This window comes from Salmo salar, chromosome 03 (assembly GCF_965601325.2).
Source record: "Salmo salar chromosome 03, fSalSal1, whole genome shotgun sequence".
In the NCBI taxonomy this organism is placed as follows: Eukaryota; Metazoa; Chordata; class Actinopteri; order Salmoniformes; family Salmonidae; genus Salmo; species Salmo salar.
The window spans coordinates 13,928,198-13,952,618 of NC_138293.1; the positions used below are offsets into that span (position 1 = coordinate 13,928,198).

A 24,421-nucleotide genomic window follows, 5' to 3' on the forward strand; every position below is an offset into this window, starting at 1 on the left:
TTATTATCACAACAGAACTAGCCTACTAGTATGTCTAACTAACGTTATTATCACAACAGAACTACTAGTATGTCTAACTAACGTTATTATCACAACAGAACTACTAGTAGGTCTAACTAACATTATTATCACAACAGAACTACTAGTAGGTCTAACTAACGTTATTATCACAACAGAACTACTAGTAGGTCTAACTAACGTTATTATCACAACAGAACTACTAGTAGGTCTAGCTAACGTTATTATCACAACAGAACTAGCCTACTAGTAGGTTTACTTAACGTTATTATCACAACAGAACTACTAGTAGGTCTAACTAACGTTATTATCACAACAGAACTACTAGTAGGTCTAACTAACGTTATTATCACAACAGAACTACTAGTAGGTCTAGCTAGCATTAGCGAACTTGAATTAAATAAATATACAATTACACTTACACTTGTATACTTGATTTGTATACTCTATAAATTGACTCCTTCAAATAATTTACTCTGACAAGTTTGCCACCCTCACTCTGCACTTCAATTGTTTGGCTGTGTCCATAGCAACGTTCAAAAATGAGGTGTACCCCCCTGTGTGTGAGGTGTATACTTTTGTTTCAAAGTAGATTTGTTTAAGGCTACCAAGAAACACTGATTTAGCCCACTGCAGTAAAGGGTTAAATACATGTCCTCTCTGTGTTGCTTGTGTTTCCAGGCTCTGGGCGGGTTGGTCATAGCAGCAGTCATTAAGTATGCAGACAACATCCTGAAGGGGTTTTCCACCTCACTCTCCATCATCCTGTCAACACTCATATCCTACTTCTGTTTGGAGGACTTCAACCCCACCAGGTACACATACGCACACACACACTTTGATAAATCATCTGGCCAGGTCCATTTTGGATAAAAGGTTCTTTATCTCAACAGATTTCCTGATAAAATACAGAAGGGAATACAAAAAGAGAGCTGAATTAATATGAGAATGCCCTGAATATAAATGTTCTGTCTATAACTCTAACAACCTCTGATCTCTCTCTCTCTATCTCTCTCTCTCTCTCTCTCTCTCTTTGTGTCTCTCTTTCTCTGTCTCTCTCTCCCTCTCCCCCTAGTGTGTTCTTCCTAGGAGCAGTGCTGGTCATTGCTGCCACCTTCCTGTATGGCTATGAGGCTGAGGCCTGCCACCAGCCACAGCAGAGTCTAGATTGGAGACCCACCACCAGCCATAGCAGAGTCTAGACTGGAGACCCACCACCAGCCATAGCAGAGTCTAGACTGGAGACCCACCACCAGCCATAGCAGAGTCTAGACTGGAGACCCACCACCAGCCATAGCAGAGTCTAGAGTCGACACCCACCACCAGCCATAGCAGAGTCTAGACTGGAGACCCACCACCAGCCATAGCAGAGTCTAGATTGGAGACCCACCACCAGCCATAGCAGAGTCTAGACTGGAGACCCACCACCAGCCATAGCAGAGTCTAGATTGGAGACCCACCACCAGCCATAGCAGAGTCTAGATTGGAGACCCACCACCACAGCCCTTGAACCCCAAAGAAGAGACACACAGGGAAAGAGGGCAAGATGGAGAGAGGAATAGGTTGCTGAGGAGGACGAGGTTCACTTACTCAGGAGGAGCACAACTTCTGGATAAAGAGTGTAGACAGAAGTAGCCCTGCGATGTTTAGCGCACACAATAGATAGGAGTCGCCTGAAACGGAATGACTGAGACCGCCAACACAGACTGGGTTTTGTTTGTCCAATCAAGATGGAGGGCAACATCCGACAATGACTATTTAGCATTTACTAAGCTTTTTATTGAAATTCAAAGTGATTTATGTTGCATGGGGGTAAAAATGGTACAATGCTCTCACCATAGTGACTCCATCAAGTTTGACTCGAACAGGCTCATGAATGTGAATTCTTCACAGTTAACACACACACACACACACACACACACACACACACACACACACACACACACACACACACACACACACACACACACACACACACACACACACCCTTACAGGCCCATTCATGGAGCTGAAGCTGTTGCCTATGAAGGGTTATGCTCACCTTTGATCTTTCATCTGTGATCATGGAGCCAAACTCACCAAATCATGGAATCATGGGAAAACAGGGACGTTACAGGTATCAACAAAAATGTATTTATGAATCCAAGAATTCACTGACAACGTTAGTTTGAGATAAATATTTGATTTTTATATATTTTATCATGTATTTATGTATTTGGGGAATAAGGGAGTAGGGGAAAGACAGTTTGTAGTATGAATGTATTTTGGGGTACTGACGGTCAATAAGACCAAGGGCATTCAAATGAATTGAATGCCTCACATGTTACAAAGCCCCTCCTCATTTGTTTTTGAGTGCCAGCTCTACCTAGTGGGAGTGTTGGGCCATAGCACATTTACTGCAGAGGGGAGGGGTTGAGACGAATGACTAAAGATGCTGGATGTCTTTTTATTGGGGACAAGGAGGAAAAGGATTAAAGGAAGGAATGCTTTGAACTTGCTGATCATTTCCGGACATTCAGATCCAAAGAATTGCACATCCAGTTGCTGATGTTTGTATGCAAAAATTGCCTTTCATGCAACAACAGAAATTAATAATTAGTGATCAAATGTGAAATATGGGTCTAAACAGATGTTTTGTATTGAAAAAGCCAGTTGTATGTATGTATGTATGTATGTATGTATGTATGTATGTATGTATGTATGTATGTATGTATGTATGTATGTATGTATGTATGTATGTATGTATGTCTGTATGTATGTATGTATGTATGTATGTATGTATGTATGTATGCATGTATGCATGTGTGCATGTATGTATGTATGTATGTATGTGTGTTGTTTCATCTAGGCATGAAATCACAAAGCAGGATTTATTGATGAGCAAAGAGGTAATAAATTGTGTGATGTTTCACAACAACTGGGTCATATTGGGCACCAAACGGAACAAAACAGGCTAAAGACAGGGTGTGACTGCCCGAATTTTTGTGTTGCAAAGCATCCTGCTACGTTGTGCCCTAATGAAGGCGACCCTGGTTCCTGCTTCCTATGGTGTCGAGTTTAGACAAACCAAAACAGTCTCTATAACAACAGATCACTGAATATGTTTGGTGCCTAGTCAGAGGTGCATAAGCTGTGTTCATATATAATCTATTTTAATTTATTTGAGTATCTAACATGGAAAGAGCTTCCATCTTACCCAAGAATGACAATTGTGAATGTGGCTGGAAAAAGATTCAGTTTAATCAATGAACGGCAGCCATTTTGGGGAAATGACGAAAGCCATCATTGTGAAAAATAACTCCACCCTGTGTTTCCTAATCATTTATCCACCTACAGTACCAGTCAAAAGTTTGGACACACCTACTCATTCAAGGGTTTTTCTTTATTTTACTATTTTCTACATTGTAGAATAATAGTGAAGACATCAAAACTATGAAATAACACATATGGAATCATGTAGTTAGTAAAAACGTGTGATACAAATCAAAATATATTTTATATTCTTCAAAGTAGCCACCCTTTGCCTTGATGACAGCTTTGCACACTCTTGGCATTCTGTCAACCAGCTTCATGAGGTAGTCACCTGGAATGCATTTCAATTAACAGGTGTGCCTTGTTAATAGTTAATTTGTGGAATTTCTTTCCTTCTTAATGCGTTTAAGCCAATCAGTTGTGTTGTGACAAGGTAGGGGTGGTATACAGAAGATAGCCCTATTTGGCAAAATACCAAGTCCATATTATGGCAAGAACAACTCAAATAAGCAAAGAGAAATGACAGTCCATCATTACTTTAAGACATGAAGGTCAGTCAATACGGAAAATATCAAGAACTTTGAAAGTTTATTCAAGTGCAGTCACAAAAACCATCAGGCGCTATGATGAAACTGGCTCTCATGAGGATGTCACAGGAAAGGAAGACCCAGAGTAACAGACACATCTCAACATCAACTGTTCAGAGGAGACTGCGTAAATCAAGCCTTCGTGGTCAAATTGCTGAAAAAAAACCACTACTAAAGGACACCAATAAGAAGAAGAGACTTGCTTGGGCCAAGAAACACGAGCAGTGGACATTAGACCGGTGAAAATCTGTCTTTTGGTCTGATGAGTCCAAATTTGAGATTTTTGGTTCCAACCGCTGTGTCTTTGTGAGACGCAGAGTAGGTGAACGGATGATCTCCGCATGTGTGGCTCCCACCATGACGCATGGGGGAGGAGGTGTGATGGTGTGGGGGTGCTTTGCTGGTGATACTCTGTGATTTATTTAGAATTCAAGGCACACTTAACCAGCATGACTACCACAGAATTCTGCAGTGATATGCCATCCCATCTGGTTTGTGCTTAGTGGGACTATAATTTGTTTTTCAACAGGACAAGGACCCCTTACACACCTCCAGGCTGGGTAAGGGCTATTTGACCAATATGGAGAGTAATGGAGTGCTGCATCAGATGACCTGGCCTCCACAATCACCCGACCTCAACCCAATTGAGATGGTTTGGGATGAGTTGGATGGCAGAGTAAGGAAAAGCAGCCAACAAGTGCTCAGCATATGTGGTAAATCCTTCAAGAGTGTTGGAAAAGCCTTCGAGGTGAAGCTGGTTGAGAGCATGCCAAGAGTGTGCAAAGCTGTCATCAAGGCTAAGGGTGGCTACTTCAAAGAATCTCAAATATATTTTGATTTGTTTAACACTTTCTTGGTTACTACACGATTCCATATCTGTTATTTCATAGTTTGATGTCTTCACTATTATTCTACAATGTGGAAAATAGTAAAAATAAAGAAAAACCCTTGCATGATTAAGTGTGTCTAAACTTTTGACTGGTACTTTTTATCTCACTCAACAGTCCCTCTGTGTTTGCATAGTCTTGGAGTGGAGAGAAATTCAGGGATTGTGACATGTAGAGAGGAGAGAGAATGATGGAGTGATAAGAGAGAGAGAAATGGACAGAAAGATGGGAAGGTGTGGACTGAACCTGGTGAGCAGCATAGATGGAGCGTGAATCATGTGACATTGTGTAATATGACAGGGACCCCTCTGAATAAACTCAATACCAGCTCAGACTACTGCCTTAATAGTGTAATGTGGGACTATGGCCCAATCCCAAATAAACCCCTATCCCTTCACCCAAGACACTTTTGAGTAAATCGGAAAGGATTGTAAAGATAAGCAATATGGGTAGGGGCAAGGGTTGGACTTAGACTTGGACATTCATGTTTGTACATGTAGATACTCAACTGACACCAGAAAACCCACACCTTTAACCTGTCCATGTTCTATGTTTCTATGTGAATGGATAAACATGGCGTATTTCAATAAGACTACAATCAGCCCATTTCTTTGTAGAACTTTATGCCAAGTCGGTGTTCTTAATACAATCTGATTGATCTTAAACTAACAGAAGATTTATATAATATGATTTGACTCATAATTAAATCTAACGATGTGTTCTTAAAATGTTGTATGAGCGTTAAAGGCTGTTATATCCATAATTGGCACTGAGGAGATTTTCCAGCTTGCAGGATTTCATGGCCAATGTTAGAGTTCCATTCAATATCCTTAATGTGATGAGCTTATATAAAATGGTATTCTTATTCCAGTCAAAGACCGTTTTCTTTCTCATGCAATAAGATCTACAGTAGGATGCAGTTCTGTGTTCAGTCCACCTCAACGAAACTTCGATAGCTCTGTCCCTTTCTGTCCAATGGATACAACTCTAATTCAGGACTCTGGCCGTCCAAAAACAGTCCTACTTAATCAAACGCTGATGCAGTGTTGAGTCTGCACCTGAAACCAGTCTAGCTCTGTAGATTTCCGCTGTGCCAATTCCAATGCAGTCCAGTCCAGAGAAAATACCTACAGTTTTTCACAATTTCTTATCATCCATTGAACCCTGACAGTAGTAGGTATGAGTGAAGAGCTGACATCTTGGCAAGATAACTCATAATTTCCCTGCTTTGCGATGGGCCACACTTCCTCATTACCGTGAACCAATCACATCTCTCTTTCTCAGTCTTTTCGACCTTATTTGGGCGGTATGACCACCAGGGGTGCCCCTCTGCGGGGCCTCCACATCAGCACTTGGGCGTCGTTGGCATTGGGTCGTCCCAGGGCATTGGAAAGGATTGGCTCCTGATAGTTGAGGATGTGGGGCTGCTCCTGGTGAGGACGGCCCACTAGGGAGGCCCTGGAGCCAAGGGGCATGTCAGGGTCCACGGCAATGTCCACCCGCATCCGCCACCGCACCGTCTGCAGCACAATGCGCTCCTGGGAAGTGAAAAAATTATATTCGTAAAAGTTAACTTGCATCACAGGAGGTTGGTGGCGCCTTAATTAGGGAGAATGGGCTTGTGGTAATGACTGGAGCGGCATCAGTGGAATGGTTTCAAATACATCAAACATGGTTTCCAGGTGTCTGATGCCATTCCATTTGCTCCGTTCAGGCCATTATTATGAGCCGTTCTCCCATCAGCAGCCTGCACTGAGTCTTGTATAGCAACTGTCATGTAATACGCTGCAGCCCAAAGAGCTTTACAGTTAGCACATAGAGAAGTGTTTCCCAATATGTAGCCTACATTAACTACCCCCGGCCCAAGGCTGCACTGGGCTAGGACAGAAATGAACAGTCCTGGGGGTACTCCAGGAACACCATAGAAAACACTAATTTAAAGGCTTGGTTCAGTCCAAAATGTGTTTGTCAGATGTTTTCAGAACTCAAAGGGATGTTGGAATGAGTCCACATTACACACCATTTGTTGGGTTGATCAAACTAATTAGATGGTGCTAATCATTCCCACTCATTTGGGATTGAGGAACATATTGTTGGCTCCATACAACTGATTGTGTGGGATGTGGATTTATCTCGAGATTAGACCACTTTAGAGGTTGGGAAACGACGGACAAACTTTGACTTTGATGTGAACTATACCTTTTAAGATAATGAAACAAAAACTAAACAGAGCAGTTCAAGGAAGTCCACGTTCTGAAGCCGACAGTACCTTGGTGACAGAGTTGATGGCAACCAGCCAGGTGATGAAGCTCTGGTCTCGGCTGATGTGTGACAGCATGGCTGTGTTGCTGTTGCTGATGGGCACGGCCCAGGTCACACTGGGGTAGAAGTTGTCGTTCATGCTGACCGTGAGGCGCGACGGCTTGGACGTGGGGCCCGTGAGGGTGACTGTCTCGGTGGTGTTGCCGTACCAGGGGTAGCTGACCCCGTCCGAGTCGCTGATGGCCTTGACCCGGCCCTCGCGGAGCTCTGGTAACTCCCAGCTGGACCTTTGGTAGTGAACAAAAAGATGATATTATTATATCATATCAGGCTACAAAACAGTACAACAGTTTATGATAATGATACATTACAATAGCCTCGCTTAATGGACTATGTTAATAGTAGCCTAGGAAATGTACAATAGCTAGAATTTCAGTCATCCAACGCATTACATATAGACAGAACAGCTCACATTATGTGACAGACGGTACCAAACCTGGATCGTCTGGCCAAGTGACTCAAGACATTAGCACACTGAACTAAAGCCTATTGTGTGTCTGTGTGTGAGAGAGAGAGAGAGAGAGAGAGAGAGAGAGAGAGAGAGAGAGAGAGAGAGAGAGAGAGAGTCAGTCAGATTGAATGATTACTGATGGTGACAGCTCAGAACTTACATGCCAATGTCACCATAAGTATTGTAGAACTCCATTTGAGTACAAGCCTGGATCCAACCCACCACCCAGGTTTCATTGCGGGGCACCGGAGGCATTACGATCCCGGCGGAGGCCCTGAAATATGGTGTCTTATACCGCAGCACTATAGGCGAGTTCTCCTCTATCACCGTTGGGCACTGGTCAATGGAGGCCGATACCTCGTAGACTACAATGTTCTCCCTTCTAATGCGCGGCTTGCAGGCGATGCTCTGGATACAGCCCATGGTGCTGGCAAGTAGCACAGTAAGCAGAACAAGAGACTGAGGGAGGAGATGATACCTGACCAGTATGTACATCAGTCCCCTCTCGGATTCCAGCGAGCTTGTAAATCAAGATTAATATTTGAATTGCCCATCACTGATGCAGTCAAATGGCTTAAGAAAACGAAATAGATGAATCATTTTGAATATAAACACAGAGCCAACATTCGAAATCAAATCAATACTGCAGTTGTTTTCAAGCATTTTTTCGCGCCAGGAAAATGGAACGTTAAGGACAAGGTAGGAGAAGAACGAAGAGTGGGGGAAGGTACACTGAACCGCTCCCCCACCACCTTCCCCCGATATGACTGTTGAGTGCCGCACTGCCCTTGGTGCTTATCCCCAGATACTGCAATTGGGTATCCCTCGGGCTGCTGCTTCCTCGCTTCGAGTCCGTCGCCCCCTTCCTTTTCGAGTCCACGCGTCCGGCTGCAGGTCGGTGCCCTTTGATCCTGCTCTTTCTGCTCGGCGTTGTCATGTCAGTGGCGACGGGACAGCAGGTGAGTCAATGGGGGTGTTGGGGTGCCTTTGTTTGGATGGCTTGCATAGCCCTGCTTTTGGTACTGCGCCCTCAAAGAAGATTGTCTTGGTCGGCACAACAAGAAGACTTTGGCTCATATGCTACCCAAACCCGATGATAGTAGGCTAGTTATAGCCTAATAGTATATATGAATCAATGAAACAGCGCGTGGCAGGCTATGGTGCCCTGTCGAGCCAATAACGCTAGGCTATTTCAATGTTTTCTTCTTGCCATTCTTGAGATCAAGGATGAGGGAAGCTCGCATCATGAATGGTGCATTATGAATGATGAGAGAAAGCAGCCAGAGCTGCACAAACGTGCCCGGGACTTCGTGTGATACCCAGCCGCTCAGTTATCCCTTAAATGTTTTGGTGACACGAATCATCCATTTCTATCTCCGTCGACCGATTAACCATTATCCGTCCAACTCCCTCGCTTGGTAGAGCATCATTTAGTCTCGGTCGGTCGCTGTTCAGTTGGGATAGGTGCTGATGCTGGGAGGACAGACAGCGACAACCAGTGAGGGAGAGGCGTCTCCAGACCCCTGCGTAGACATCATATAGTCGCGGTTAACACCCCGGGGACCCTCCTGTGCTGCCATTGGTTGGCAACGTCAACAGTGGGAAGTGGTGTTGGCTATTGCGGACTTCCCACTGACGTTCATAAACAGCTCTTTCAACCTGTCCTGCGACTCCCTGATCGGTTGTTGTTTTCGGTGTATGACTTTCCGTTTATTGAGTAGTTTATCTGCGAAGGTGCGGAGCGTTGATCGACATGAAGAAGACGCAGGTTGTGTTCGTGCTCGGTGAGACGGCGAGAAAGAGCCATGAAAAGGACCGTGATCATTTGACAGGGCGTTGAATTGTGTTAGGAAAAGAAACCACTAATAGATTTGAGGGGGTCGTGGCAACTTCTGTCGAGTGGAGACCAGCTAAATGTATCAATGTATGTTAGCATAGCCACATATAGAAGAAGGAGCAGTTACCAGTATAACTATGCCAGCACCACACTAGCTAAATAACTATGAATAATAATTATATATATTTTTTCCATCATTACACTTTCGACTAGCAAACTAGCTATGGATAAAGGTTCTACTGAGAGAGGGGTATAGTAGCTGCTATGAATCAGTTCGCCAGGTACTATAACTTCGATAAACAACCAGAAATAATCACAATCTATTGTTTTGGGTTTTTGTATCAATTAGAACATGTTCATTTGTAGCTTATCTTTCTTAAAAATAAAAAGTTATTTAGCTGGCTAACTCATTGATTCTGTTTTGTAGTTTACCCCTCAGGAATTCAACGTGGGCTATAGTTCACCAACGACAGACACAGGCTAGCTAGCTTGTTATGTAAAACAGACATGACTTCTATTCTAATCAGTAGCTAGTGTTTTCATGTCTTACATTGAACACACGGTGCCTCTGTTGAGAATGTGTTTATGGTGGTCGGCTTCTAACTACATACAGAGTAGCCTATGCACTGCTATTGACGTCATGCGGATGTGTAGTGTACATCTTATCATGTTCAGCTGTCGTGCAATTCACTTTATGTAAAGGTCTTTTTTTTAATCACCTGCTCTACCCCTCCAACCAATGGGGCACTTGAACAGGGAGGCATGAGAAATCAAGGCAGATGTCTGTCTGGGTGGTGTTTTGCGTCAATAGATAAACTCAAGCAAAGATTTAGTGTCTACTACTGATATTCAGCAGGCCTCCTATGGCTTTCTTCTGTGACAAGTTGTTTCATGTATTTGCCAACTACTTTGATGTGTGTTTTGACATATCAGGGATTGGCATTAAGGGTTGTCCTATTGCCCCGGGCAAGTGACCTGAGCAGTTGTGCAAGTTGAGCCTTCTCTGTGGTTGTCCCATTGAGCTGGCAATTCATTTTTCTCTCCTGATAGCAGCCAAAATGCAAATAAATCCATTAGTCAGATCTTTCTGGTTTCTCCCCTGTGTGTAGGTGAAAATAGCTTCTTAAAATTTTCGGGCATGTGATCATAATCTTTTGGCAACCTAAAAGTATTCCTGACGTGTCTTTAAGACCTTAATGTCAATCCCTGCCCTATATTCATAATTTAGGGCTGTGGCCAAATGAGTTTGAGCAAGCATTCTGTTCCAGCATGAAATAACACCAACCCACGCGTAGTGTCCATTTATTCAGCACAATAAGAGTTAAAGGGCACTAGTGATGCTGACTCGTCTCTCCCTAAACCCCTCCCCTGCTTTCAGTGTCAATGGAGCACAGCAACTCACTGTTGAACAATAACCATCTAGGCATATACTACGTGACTCCTTTATATTTATTCTCTGCTTAGGACATTGTTACTATTGCACTCCTTTTAAAGGATCTACATTACTCCCAGACAATTTCATTCTCATAACCCAATTAATTCGTTAACAAATTAGGCTAGCTAAATTGTTAGGAAATATGTCATGGGGAGATTTAAGGTGACTAAAGTTCCTATTTAGATTAGAGTGATAAACAGAATGTGAATATATTTGTCCTTTCTGTAATACACATGATTTCTAGTGTTTGTGACACTGAAGGTGTGTGTTGATGGTCACTTGGCTTGATGCTGAATGTTATGGATTATTCTCATATCTGTTGATAGTGGGTGACGCCAAACGGAATGTATAAGGACAGAGAACACTGATTATGCACTGTTGTATTGATGACATGCTGTGAACACTGTGTGATTCTGTAGCAGCTGACAGCACTGCCTTTAGTTTTGACTTCCTACAAGCCTCTGGGGCTGGTGTTTACAGAACATTTGGTGAACATTTGGTGCTGTCTGATTAGCATACCGATCAAAAGTTTTACAACACCCAACGTTACTCATTCAAGGGTTTTTCTCATTAAAGGGTGGCTATTTGAAGGATCTCAAATATAAAATAGATTTGGATTTCTTTAACACTTTTTGGTTACTACATGATTCCATGTGTTATTTCATAGTTTAGATGTCTTCACTATTATTCTACAATGTTGAAATTTGTAAAAATAAAGAAAAACCCATGAATGAGTAGGTGTTCTAACGTTTGACTGGTAGTGTAAATGCCTGTCTCCAAGAGGCGGGTGTTTACAGAACATTTGGTGCTGTCTGATTAGTATATAAGGGCCTGTCTCCAAGAGGCGGGTGTTTACAGAACATTTGGTGCTGTCTGATTAGTATATAAGGGCCTGTCTCCAAGAGGCGGGTGTTTACAGAACATTTGGTGCTGTCTGATTTGGACGTAAGGGCCTGTCTCCAAGAGGCGGGTGTTTACAGAACATTTGGTGCTGTCTGATTAGTATATAAGGGCCTGTCTCCAAGAGGCAGGTGTTTACAGAACATTTGGTGCTGTCTGATTTGGACGTAAGGGCCTGTCTCCAAGAGGCGGGTGTTTACAGAACATTTGGTGCTGTCTGATTAGTATATAAGGGCCTGTCTCCAAGAGGCGGGTGTTTACAGAACATTTGGTGCTGTCTGATTAGTATATAAGGGCCTGTCTCCAAGAGGCAGGTGTTTACAGAACATTTGGTGCTGTCTGATTAGTATATAAGGGCCTGTCTCCAAGAGGCGGGTGTTTACAGAACATTTGGTGCTGTCTGATTAGTATATAAGGGCCTGTCTCCAAGAGGCGGGTGTTTACAGAACATTTGGTGCTGTCTGATTTGGACGTAAGGGCCTGTCTCCAAGAGGCGGGTGTTTACAGAACATTTGGTGCTGTCTGATTTGGACGTAAGGGCCTGTCTCCAAGAGGCGGGTGTTTACAGAACATTTGGTGCTGTCTGATTTGGACGTAAGGGCCTGTCTCCAAGAGGCGGGTGTTTACAGAACATTTGGTGCTGTCTGATTTGGACGTAAGGGCCTGTCTCCAAGAGGCGGGTGTTTACAGAACATTTGGTGCTGTCTGATTTGGACGTAAGGGCCTGTCTCCAAGAGGCGGGTGTTTACAGAACATTTGGTGCTGTCTGATTTGGACGTAAGGGCCTGTCTCCAAGAGGCGGGTGTTTACAGAACATTTGGTGCTGTCTGATTTGGACGTAAGGGCCTGTCTCCAAGAGGCGGGTGTTTACAGAACATTTGGTGCTGTCTGATTTGGACGTAAGGGCCTGTCTCCAAGAGGCGGGTGTTTACAGAACATTTGGTGCTGTCTGATTTGGACGTAAGGGCCTGTCTCCAAGAGGCGGGTGTTTACAGAACATTTGGTGCTGTCTGATTTGGACATAAGGGCCTGTCTCCAAGAGGCGGGTGTTTACAGAACATTTGGTGCTGTCTGATTTGGACGTAAGGGCCTGTCTCCAAGAGGCGGGTGTTTACAGAACATTTGGTGCTGTCTGATTTGGACGTAAGGGCCTGCTCAGAAGAGGCCATTTAGACATTTTCTCTGCTTCTGTGTTGGTTGGACGGTGTCTCCCTGTTGCAACTTGTACTAAACCAGATAGATTTTTTGATTTACTTTACCAACGAGTGCTCTCCTTTGTGTTCACCTGGACATTCCTATTACAATACAAGTATACACATGTTTTTGTCCTCAGGCCATGGAGGAGACCAGGCAGTTAGATGAGAAGAAGATCCACTTCCTCATCGACGGCTTCCCCCGAAATGAGGAAAACCTCCAGGGGTGGACCACCATCATGGATGGGGAGGCTGATGTCAAATTTGTGCTTTTCTTCGACTGTGGCAATGAGGTAATAGTACGGCTTTGGGGGCAAGGATCTCCAAGAGGAAGGGGAGGGGACGAACAGGGAGGGCAACATATCACATATGACACATTTGGAGTACGACTTTTATTTCTGAAAGTTGCCTCCGAGTGTGAATGTCTTTATTGCTTGGCTGACAGTGTAATCTTTATCCTGAGAGCTCTGTTTTTGTTTGTCTACAGGTCTGTGTCAACAGCTGTGTAGAAAGAGGGAAGAGCAGCGGGCTCACCGATGACAACAGAGCGAGCCTGGAGAAAAGGTAGCGCCCAAACTAATCAAATCACATTTTATTTGTCACCTACACATGGTTAGCAAATGTTAATGCGAGTGTAGCGAAATGCTTGTGCTTCTAGTTCCGACCATGCAGTAATATCTAACAAGTAATCTCACAATTTCACAACAACTACCTTATACACACAAGTGTAAAGGAATGAATAAGAATATGTACATAAAAATATATGAATGAGTGATGGCCGAACGGCATAGGCAAGATGTAGTAAATGGTATGGAGTACAGTATATACATATGAGATGAGTAATGTAGGGTATGTAAACATTTTATATAAAGTGGCATTGTTTAAAGTGGCTAGTGATACATTTATTTCATCAAATCTTCCAGTATTAAAGTGATTATTAAAGTTATTAAAGAGTTGAGTCAGTATGTTGGCAGCAGCCACTCAATGTTAGTGATGGCTGTTTAACAGTCTGATGGCCTTGAGATAGAAGCTGTTTTTCAGTCTCTCGGTCCCAGCTTTGATGCACCTGTACTGACCTCGCCTTCTGGATGATAGCAGGGTGAACAGGCAATGGCTCGGGTGGTTGCTGTCCTTGATGATCTTTTTGGCCTTCCTGTGACATCGGGTGGTGTAGGTGTCCTGGAGGGCAGGTAGGTTGCCCCCGGTGATGCGTTGTGCAGACCTCACTACCCTCTGGAGAGCCTTCCGGTTATGGGCGGAGCAGTTGCCGTACCCGGCGGTGATACAGCCCGACAGGATGCTCTTGATTGTGCATCTGTAAAAGTTTGTGAGTGTTTTTGGTGACAAGCCGAATTTCTTCAGCCTCCTGAGGTTGAAGAGGCGCTGCTGCGCCTTCTTCACCACGCTGTCTGTGTGGGTGGACCATTTCAGTTTGTCCGTGATGTGTACGCCGAGGAACTTTCCACCTTCTCCACTACTGTCCAGTCGATGTGGATAGGGGGCTGCTCCCTCTGCTGTTTCCTGAAGTCCACGATCATCTCCTTTGTTTTGTTGATGATCATCTCCTTTGTTTTGTTGACACACCCCGTCTCCTTAATCATAAGGCATACACCCCTCCCTTCTTCTTACCAGAAAGATGCTTGTTTCTGTCAGCACGATGCGTGAAGAAACCAGCTGGCTGTACCGACTCCGATAGCGTGTCTCGAGTGAGCCATGTTTCCGTGAAACAAGGAACGTTACAGTCTCTGATGTCTCTCTGGAATGCTACCCTTGCTCGGATTTCGTCTACCTTGTTGTCAAGAGACTGGACATTGGCGAGTAGTATGCTTGGGAGCTTTCTATGATCACTGAGCATTGACCTTTTTAATATGAACTGGACCTTTCAAAAGGAGACACGGCTCTTGCTCAATAAAAAAAAATGGTACTTATAAAGCGCCATATGTTGAAATAGCTCTGCCATTTCCTGGTTTCTAAAATTCTAATTTCAGTTAATGCGACACAACAAGCAATGTATAGTGTAGAGAATCATCATGCTATCTAAACCGCTGTGAAATATAGTTTGTCACCAAAGATATTGTATTATTAATATGAAGTAATATGAAGCAAAAACTAAACGAGGTGAAGCATAGAAATATTTCATATAGAACAGATCTATCGTGAATCAGACTTGCTTGTAATGAGAATGATAGGTCTATAACTCACATTTCTATCTGAAATCAGTCAGGTTGTACACAACTAGATAATGCACCTTTAATAATAGTGAAAAAACATTGACGGGCGTTGCTTTTGAGATTCCGATTTTCAGTCCCACCTTGACTCACCCTTAAAAGTAATATACCCTGGAGCATGTTTTAGCTTGGCTGTATGTACTTGGGTCTCCTCTGATTCCTAGGCGCTGGTCAGCCTGTTTCTGAGCCTTCGTTTCCTCCCCTGAAGGATCCAGACCTACCTGCAGTCAACACGGCCCGTCATCTCACTGTATGAGAAACAGGGCAAGGTGCGCACTGTGGATGCCTCGTGCGGTGTGGACAAGGTAAGCAATAGGAGAATACAGCACTGCGCCATTGCAGTCACACATGATGGGCATTTGGAACACACTCAGTAATACACACTCCGTAGTAAACACTCAGTAGTACACACTCATTCACTATGATCTTACAATTCAGTATGAATTCCCTCAATCTGAGCTGTTTCTTTCCCTATTGGTTGTCTCTCTGTTCCCTTGCACCCTCCGGAGGGCAATCACACACTTCTGCCCAGGCGATTGCACATGTACAAAAACACAAACACGAATCTGGTTTTCTCCAATGCATCTCTTTCTCTCCCTCTGTTTCAGGTGTTTGCCAATGTCAAAACCATCCTGGACAAGGAGATTTGAAATTCCGCACACTGCCAACAACTACCATTCACAGCTACTTTTAGTTGCAGCAACAATATAGTTAGTTTATTTCCATTCATTACTTTTTACACTTATAATTTTTTTGGGGGGGCCTATTTTTTTGTCAATGTCAAGGGGGGGTATATGTGTGTGTGTGTGTGTGTGTGTGTGTGTGTGTGTGTGTGTGTGTGTGTGTGTGTGTGTGTGTGTGTGTGTGTGTGTGTGTGTGTGTGTGTGTGTGTGTGTGTGTGTGTGTGTGTGTGTGTGTGTGTGTGTGTGTGTTAAAGTGAATGAGATAGGTAGTAAGATGCTCTGCTGAAAAACCTTCCATGAACCCTCTGAGGGGGTTCACTATGATAGTAGTACACTGACTGACAGGTCTGTCATTTTAGTCAGGGGTCTTTGTATACAGACAAGACTATTAGAATTTCTCTGCTCCGCGAGGTGCTTGTTTTTCTTGTCAAGCAGAGGCATATACAGTACAGTATGTTAACAAAATGACATTTTCTGTGATAAAATCTCTGTACATCACTGTCAGTGATAACCTAGACAAGCACATGCTTTTTTCACAGACCAACCACTTCTCTGGACTAGATAGAGAAGGATTCGGAAGAAAAGGACAGACCGAGGGGGAAAGAGAGAGCATCTCAGCTAAATCAATTTAGATACACAATGTTGTCTTATGGGCTTCCCCTGTATACTAATAAAACATAGAAAACACCTGTCTCATGTTGAAAGAAATATGAACTAAGGTAATCGAGAAACAAGCAACCTTGATTGCAGTAGTACAAATTAGTGGATTAAACTGGCATGACTAAGATAGTTGGTTCCAGCACATACGGTGTTGGACCAGTTCGAAATTTAAACTGGGCTTAGTCCTACATTTAAACTCTGTTTATCTGTGAGTGTGCATCACTGCACATGAAAGATTATTTGGTGTTCTCCAGAATGCTGAAATACTGAGTGTCTTTGTGGTCCCATGTAGGCTGTCTGAAAATGTCAAGTCCAATAGATACCTAGTTCTCCATGATCACTTGGCTCTGGCTTTATGCGTCACTACAAAAGTGCACAAAGATCAGCTCTCGACTGAAGTTTTTGTTGTGTTTTATTTGTTTAATCATTGATTACACAACAAAGGAAAAAAAGTACCCGTTTTGTTGAATCTGAGTATGTTACCATGTAAAGTGGGAGAAAAAGTTAATGACAGACAAACCAAATATACCTCCCTCTCGTGTCTGTCTGTTTGTACTTCATTTTTCTTTGACAGGTGAATACTTACTGACGGACCCACTCAAACGGATAATTCCACACTCACAGACAGAAGATCACACTATCTCAAGGCTATATCAGTGTCTCTCAACTGTTTGCTGGCGGTCCCTGGGACTCTAATTTGGTCAGTTCTACAGTGCTCTTTAATGTAAGCGGTTCCTGAGGACAAAAGACCACAGCTTGCTGATCCCTGACACAAAAGAGGCCATAGCTTTTAAGTCCCTGGTACAAAAAAGGTTTGACAAAGTCTTCCTGGAACAATAGAATTCTTCCTCACTGAGATTTTGATATCTGTAACGATATTTACGATCTATTTATTTTGTTTCCGCCACAAGCCTTAAACGGTTATTGTGCTGTAAGTGAAAAACTTTGCCATACAGACCAACTCATGTCACAGAAATCATTCAACATTGTTTACATTCCTTATTATTTCATCATGTGTTATAGTTTAATCTGATGAGAATTTCATTATGCAATTAAATATATAAACAGCCAGGAGAGTAAGTATTATGTAGCAATGGGCAGTTACACTGTACCTACCCATGTAACTCTACATTGTAGATACAGGTCTGCACAGATAGGAATCACTCCCATGTCAGTCAACCAATAAACCAGCAGAGGGCAGACTGACATTACTATTGATTGGCTAGTGTTGAGAAATGCCACATCACCATTCTTACTTTATTAGTTATTTTAGTTTTTCATGTAAATTTCCACTTTTAAAGTGTCACATTCACATACTATTCAGTGAATTAGTTAATTGAATGACATATTGTGATTCCTTGGCCCTCTTGGTTCTTCAAAGAGCACTCATAAACATGTCATTATTTTTGCTTTTTCAACTGTTTGGCCAAATATGAACAGAATCTATCCAAACAAACTTTATTGGCCAAAACAAAATGAAAGCAGTGTTGTCTATCTGTAAATGATCAAGGAGGAACCACTGCCCACCACAGGGACACTGGCCCATATTGGCTCCAATGCTTCTCACAGCTGTGTCAAGTTGGCTGGATGTCCTTTGGGTGGTGAACCATTCTTGATACACACGGGAAACTGTTGAGCATGAAAAACCCAGTAGCGTTGCAGTTCTTGACACAATCCAGTGCACCTGGCACCTGCTACCATATCCTGTTCAAAGTCACTTCAATTTTTGTCTTGCCTATTCCCTCTCTGAATGGCACACATACACAAATGTCTCAAGGCTTAAAAATCCTTCTTTAACCTGTCTCCTCCCCTTCATCTACACTGATTGAAGTCGATTTAACAAGTGACATAAATCAGGGATCGTAGCTTTCACCTGGATTCACTTGGTCAGTTATGTTATGGAAAGAGCAGGTGTCCTGAATGTTGTCTACACTCAGTGTGTCATTCTATCTCATACTGTGGTTAATCCTCTGGGGAAGTTGATGGTATTGTATTGTCACCTGATGCCTTTGAGTGTGTCATTCTATGGTAGATGCAAACTGACACTGACTATAAGACCATGATATGATTATGGGATAGAAGATGGTAATTAGTGATGTTATGCGCATTTTCACATTGACAAATGATACCAAGAGACAAATGTATGTTTCCATAATACATTCCTTTATATTTCACATAAAGCTCTGCAGTTTACAAAGACAAATGTTGATAACATTCCTGAGGACTTGTAGCTTGAGACCTGGTGTACTTACAGCTTGTGGGCTTGAGACAAAAAGCGGACAAAACAAATACAGTACAAAGTGCTGACGTGGGACATTGCGCTAATGAACAGAAAATCTGACAACTCAGTGTAAAGCACCTTGAATACATTGCGTATGCATGTATCCGTGTCGGATAATATATTATTTTGACCAAAAGACAGATTCAATGACAAACTTTCACTAGGTAGAAAGACATAAAAAGCGTCTGTACCTTAGTAATGCAGACATATACTCTGCCAGCAGAGGGAAATCTGGGTAGGTAGTATATTATATATTCACAATAATAAGATGAGAAACTACAAAGAACTGGGTAATATATTATGTAATGTCCAGCTGAACATGCCCCCATATACTATCTATAACAGAACTGTACCAAATGTAACAGTGTTTCTCAATCTGAATGAAAATGTGTCGTACAGTTCTCTAGAAGACGACTGTCCTTCAACTGAAAACATTCTGGAAAAAAGTCACACTTAACTGAAAACATTATTACCCGATAAGAATTCATATTACAAAATTCTAATTTTCAAAATGTATATTCCAATGCAGTAAATTTCACAAGTTCTTAAAACACATTAACATTTATACACAGTACATACTAGATTTATATACAAACATCCATAAAAGGGCTATAAACTATATGAAATATTCACATTTGGAGGAAACCTGTCTGCCAGTGCCAACAAACACAACAATCACTGACAGCGTGGTACAATGACAACATGTTCCTAAAACAACCTAAAAACTGCCAGCAAATCGCACTCCATCGTCCCAGTGTCCATTTAGCAGGCCTTGGCCAAGCCAACGAGCATGTCCGTGTTCGCCCGGCGGTACTGAGCCTTGGTGTTGGTGACCGCGCCGTGCTTCTGACGGAGATGCAGCCTCAACTGGCTCTTGTGGCGAAAGTGAAGGTCACATTTCTCGCACTGAAGAAGAAAAAGAACAAACGCAATGAGTCACTAATTGAATCAAACTGCCTCTCAATGGGTTAATTCATACATTAAACGCAGGAGTAGCAGGAGGACAAAGGCTATAGCCACTATGCATTTAAGCTGAGGCTCTGGGTACTCAGTTTAGGCTATTGATAGGCAGTCACAGGAAGCCAGGAATGGGATTAGAGGAAGCAGTCCAAATGAATCAGATACACACTGGGCCATGTGAAGGGAAAGACAAGGCGTTTACGTGGTAGGGCTTTTCTCCCGTGTGGATCCGTAAGTGGCTCTTGAGGGTCTGAAGATGGCGGAAGTGCGTCCCACAGATCTCACAGGGATACGGCTTCTCCCCCGTATGGATCAGCACGTGGGCCCGGAGGTGAGCTACCTAGAAACCAAATACAGAATTATATATGAATGATATTTGTCCTTCATGAGTGAATGACAGCTCATAGCGGTTTCCTCACCTGTACGAAGCAAGCGCCACACGTTTCACACTTGTACGGCTTCTCTCCCGAGTGGATGCGGGTGTGGGTCTTGAGGTTGGCCGGCCGGTTGAACTGAGCGCCGCAGATGTTACAGCGGTATGGTTTCTCTCCTGGAATACAAGAGGCATAAAGAAACCATGACCCTGATGCCACACAGAACCCTGTAAATACACTGTTCTTAGTCATACGGATCCCACGTCTGACAACACAATGACCTTATTAGTTTGACAGGACAGATATGAGTTAAGATGTAACAGAAGTCTTACCAGTGTGGACAGTCTTGTGGCTGGCGAGGTTCCCTTTGTAACGGAATGCAGCCTGGCATCGGTCACACTTGTATGGCTTATCAGCATGGACCTGGAGCATGTGGCCTTTCAGGGAGTCCGCCTCCGCAAACTTTGCGTCGCATTCGTTGCAGAAGTAGTAACCATTCTCTGCAACGGAAACATTGAGATTTAGTCAATGAAAAGTGTAACAGCATCAATGTAACTATACTGTGTCAATGTTTATTGCATCGGCCCCACTCATTGAAACACACTACTCACCACCGCTTGAGTCGGAGTACTCAGAGTGCAGCTCATTGGTGTCCTCCCCCATGTAGGACCCAGGGGAGCGGGAACACAACTCCAGGTGCTGAGGGGCGTCCGTACCACAGGAGGAGCATCTCTGCTGGCTAATGCTGCGATGGCTGGCCTGTGGCACAAGGATCTCTTCCCAATTCTCGTTGACCATCTCTCCAGTCTGGAGCTCTTCAACGGGTCCCTCTGATCCACTGGTCCTGTAGCGGCCCTGTGGAGGGGAGCAGTCCCCAGCCTCAACACTCCCTACCTGGGACTCTTCCTCCTTCTCCCCAGAGGTCTGGTTCATAACGATAAACTTGTATTTCTTCCAGTTGCGGGCCTTGGGCTCCTGGGAGCAGCCGGGTGGCTGGGTCAGGGCCGGGGCTGCGTTCCTGCTGCAGCCACTGGACTCAGTGGGGGAGTTGGGTTGGCAGTCAGAACGGAGAGGGCTCTGAGGACTGCAGATCACCCCTTTGGTGCAGCCTGGGGACAGGCTGAGGGAGCTGGGCTGTGGGTGCTGGTTCCTGTCCTCCTCCATGGGGGAGGCCCCTCTGTGTTCAGGCCCCTGGAGGCCCCCAAGTGGCCCCGGCTGACGGCTGGAGCAGGGGAGAGGGCAGATGGTAACTGATGAGGAGTCGGATGACAAAGGGTGGTGGATGATGGTGGTCTCTGTGCGATTCACGGTAGAGCAGAGTTTCTGAGAGATGGCGCCCCCTTTGGGAATGTCACTGACATTGCAGGCATCTGACATTTTTCTGATGGGGATGTGTTTTCCGTGGATGTGGTGGGAGCTACCTGAAGCATTGATACCACTGAATACACTGGGGCAGTAGCTCCTCCAGTCTCTGAGGGGAGATATGGATGTGTGGCTGGGGCTGGTCGCCACCCTATCCAGAACCCTGAAAGCAGGGAGGTCCTGAGAGAGATGCATCGGGCTGGCCAGTACCTCCTCTCTCTGCAGACTCACAGACTGCTCTCTAAAAGGGCAGGAAGTAAGGAACAGCAACCATTTAGTTCCAAACTGATACTATTCAGATGTGAATAAGAAAATAGGGCCTGGAAATATTCCCAGAACTGACCAGGAAAGGTTCCAGGCACTAGTAGGCTACAGACCAAGTATAAATAGATGAGCAATTATGCATTTTTTCAATACCTGGACTTGATGAACCTGCGACAGGTGTCCACCACATGTTCCATCTGGAGGTAGGAGGCTGTGTTCATGGTAACCAGAACCAGGCTGTCCTTCAGGGTCAGAGTGGAGGTGTACATGAAGTCCAGCAGGATGGCAAAACCATCAGGGTCCACCGTGGGGTCCAGGCTGATGGCACTCAGGTTACTCTTCAGGGGGTCCGTGAATATGGAGTAAAAAAGTCCACTATCAAAATAAAAAATAAAATATGATTATGCCCCTTCTCTCACAATGACAATCCTATAGCACAAGGAGGATGATTGGCCTAAAAACTGGTAGTTGGTCTTGAACATACCTGCAGGCCACGAGGACCGTCTTGTGAGCGCAGAAGTGCTGACCGTCAATCTGGATAGTGACATCCGTCAGGATATTTCTACTGCGGAGGCGGTTGAAGTTGAGCAGAACATCACCGGCATGGCGGGTAAATTGAATGCAGCCATCTGCCAATGAGGCCATGGTGTCAGAATCTGAGGAAACATGGGAAATACCTTGTAAAATATAGACAATCTGCCAAACACAGATTGTGAGAGTTGCAGGATGATATTAACATAAAGTAAGCAAAGATGTTCCTTTTGATTTTATTTAAATATGTAATATTCTATGAGGACATAGCACTATCATTCTATTCCCATTGAAGTTGGCAGGTCAGAAATATTTACTCAATAGGTGGCGCCATTTCAAAGTCCAACAAAAATAAAAATAATTTGGGGAAAGTGGACCACGTTTCTGCGAGTGAGGCTACAGACTGATATTACTAACCATGTCAACCATAGGGAATAGGCATTGAACTGATGTTCATAACATAGTGACAAGCCATGATTGTTGTGGCCAGTGGGAAAGTAGACTTGTACAGGCTACAGTGAACAAGTTAGGCTATTTGTTGGTGCACATAGCAGGTTACATATTGTTTTTAGACCTACCAAAAACAATATGCTTAAAAATAAAATGTGTACTTTTATAAATTGTGTTTTACTCTACTGCCAATGTTTTACTATAGGCTACATTACTTAGAAACAGTTTGTGAAAAACACGTTTAAAACCAATTTCATCCATTAATAGCCCGTAATAACATCTGCTAAACACGTGTATGTAACCAATCAAATTTGATTGATATTCGGTTATGACCGATTTGCTTTTGGCATATGTCCAAGCCCACGAATACAGACGGCACCTCAAGAGGAGCCCGAGTATCGCGCTTGGAACGTGTCTCGCATTGAGTACATTCCGTCTTGGGTGCGCACAGATTAGGTTGCTTCTAAATAGGTTTCCTGCTTTTCGATAGGTCTAGAAGTGGAAAGCCACCTTGTTTAACCCCATGACATTTCACACTGGGTATACCCAATTTATTTTTACATTGAAAAGAGAACAACAAAAAAAATGGAATATGGCAAAGTAGACCTATGCGTAAAATAGGGTGTAGGATTTTAGGAGTTTCAAATGCATGTGCACATAGGCCTACACAGAGGCTCCCTATAAGTTTAGAACAAAATTAGTAGGCAGTTATTGATAATAACGTCCCATAAAAACAGATCAAGAATGTACATTTGCGTCAACATATTGTTAGACTTTGTTTCTGACTCACTACCGATCGTTACGGTTTTCGACAGTTTAGCAGTCGAAATCTAACAGCGAAGTGAAACCACCATAAGAGAGGAAAACAGTGCGCAAAGCTGAAAAGTAGTACGCAGTGATCTAACCAGACTGGCTCGCCCTGTTGCGCTACTTTTCTTGCTATTCGTTTACTGATATTTAACGACTATTACAGATAAATACTTTTTGAGAATATTAAATTAATACTACCCCGGAAAAATTACTTTGATTAACTATATAACACAAAGGTAATCTCTCTGTACAGTAGGATAGGCTATAAACCAACTGCACATCAATACTAATATATTATCTCGCGATAATATCTATATATTCGATAAACCAACATGATCAAAAGGTGAGAGCATAGGCAATGAACATATATATAGTTTCGCAATGAAAGACGAACTTCCGAGAAAATGTCTCACATACATGCTGCTCAAGCAGAGCAGATACTAAACTACCTGACCATGCATAAACATCAGCAAGAAGTCTAGTAACTGCAGTCTAAGAAACCCCACTGTTCACAAAACGAAAGAAAACAAAAGTATCTTTAAGATTTTACATTTGATCAATGAAGCCAATGCGCCACAACGCATGTCTACCACTACAAGTAACTTCTGGTATAATACTGTCAAATAATGGGGGAAAAAATCACCTTGTAAAACTTTCCTGGAAACTTCGTGCATCACCAGTTCTGAGAATGCTGTTCTAAGAAACTCAAGGGCTTAATTCTCGGAATTCTACCAGAGGGCCATACCATTTCCAAAAAAGTGAGGATGGTACATGATGTTGTGGATTTCGTTTTATCGTCATTACAGGAAATATATTTGGATATTCAATTTAGACAGTAAATTACACATACTATACTACTGATTCAGATTCGAAAATAAACGGTGATATGGATTTGAACTATGACAACTATTTTATTCTTGCTCTAGTCTCCCTCTA

At 43.3% G+C, this 24,421-nt stretch overlaps 4 protein-coding genes across 4 annotated transcripts in view; 2 read left to right on the forward strand and 2 right to left on the reverse strand.

The window, feature by feature from the left end:
- Positions 1–2,507, forward strand: part of LOC106598841 (UDP-N-acetylglucosamine transporter-like) — a 36,354-nt gene extending 33,847 nt beyond the window's left edge. Inside the window, exons 7-8 of the mRNA XM_045714506.2 lie at positions 700–833; positions 1,094–2,507. Of these exons, the coding sequence (XP_045570462.1) occupies positions 700–833; positions 1,094–1,220 (261 nt within the window). The 3' untranslated portion in view covers positions 1,221–2,507. The remainder of the gene's footprint in view (positions 1–699; positions 834–1,093) is intronic.
- Positions 2,508–5,191: 2,684 nt separating this feature from the next.
- On the reverse strand, positions 5,192–9,051 carry LOC106598847 (protein FAM78B). Its single transcript, XM_014189859.3, has 3 exons — positions 7,678–9,051; positions 7,014–7,293; positions 5,192–6,282 (listed from the first exon to the last, which is right to left on the reverse strand). The coding sequence occupies exons 1-3, from the start codon at positions 8,010–8,012 to the stop codon at positions 6,040–6,042; spliced, it is 858 nt and encodes a 285-aa protein (XP_014045334.1). The 5' UTR covers positions 8,013–9,051; the 3' UTR covers positions 5,192–6,039.
- On the forward strand, positions 8,358–17,224 carry LOC106598849 (UMP-CMP kinase). The gene is made up of 5 exons (XM_014189860.3): positions 8,358–8,476; positions 13,023–13,175; positions 13,370–13,446; positions 15,319–15,415; positions 15,719–17,224. The coding sequence occupies exons 1-5, from the start codon at positions 8,453–8,455 to the stop codon at positions 15,758–15,760; spliced, it is 393 nt and encodes a 130-aa protein (XP_014045335.2). The 5' UTR covers positions 8,358–8,452; the 3' UTR covers positions 15,761–17,224.
- A 1,371-nt stretch (positions 17,225–18,595) lies between these two features.
- bcl6 (B-cell lymphoma 6 protein homolog) lies at positions 18,596–24,145 on the reverse strand. Its single transcript, NM_001140313.1, is given in 8 exon segments — positions 18,596–19,640; positions 19,897–20,034; positions 20,114–20,244; positions 20,401–20,568; positions 20,680–21,671; positions 21,848–22,069; positions 22,179–22,350; positions 24,129–24,145. Coding segments are annotated over 7 exon segments (1,956 nt in total). The 5' UTR covers positions 22,340–22,350; positions 24,129–24,145; the 3' UTR covers positions 18,596–19,496.
- Positions 24,146–24,421: the final 276 nt, after the last annotated feature.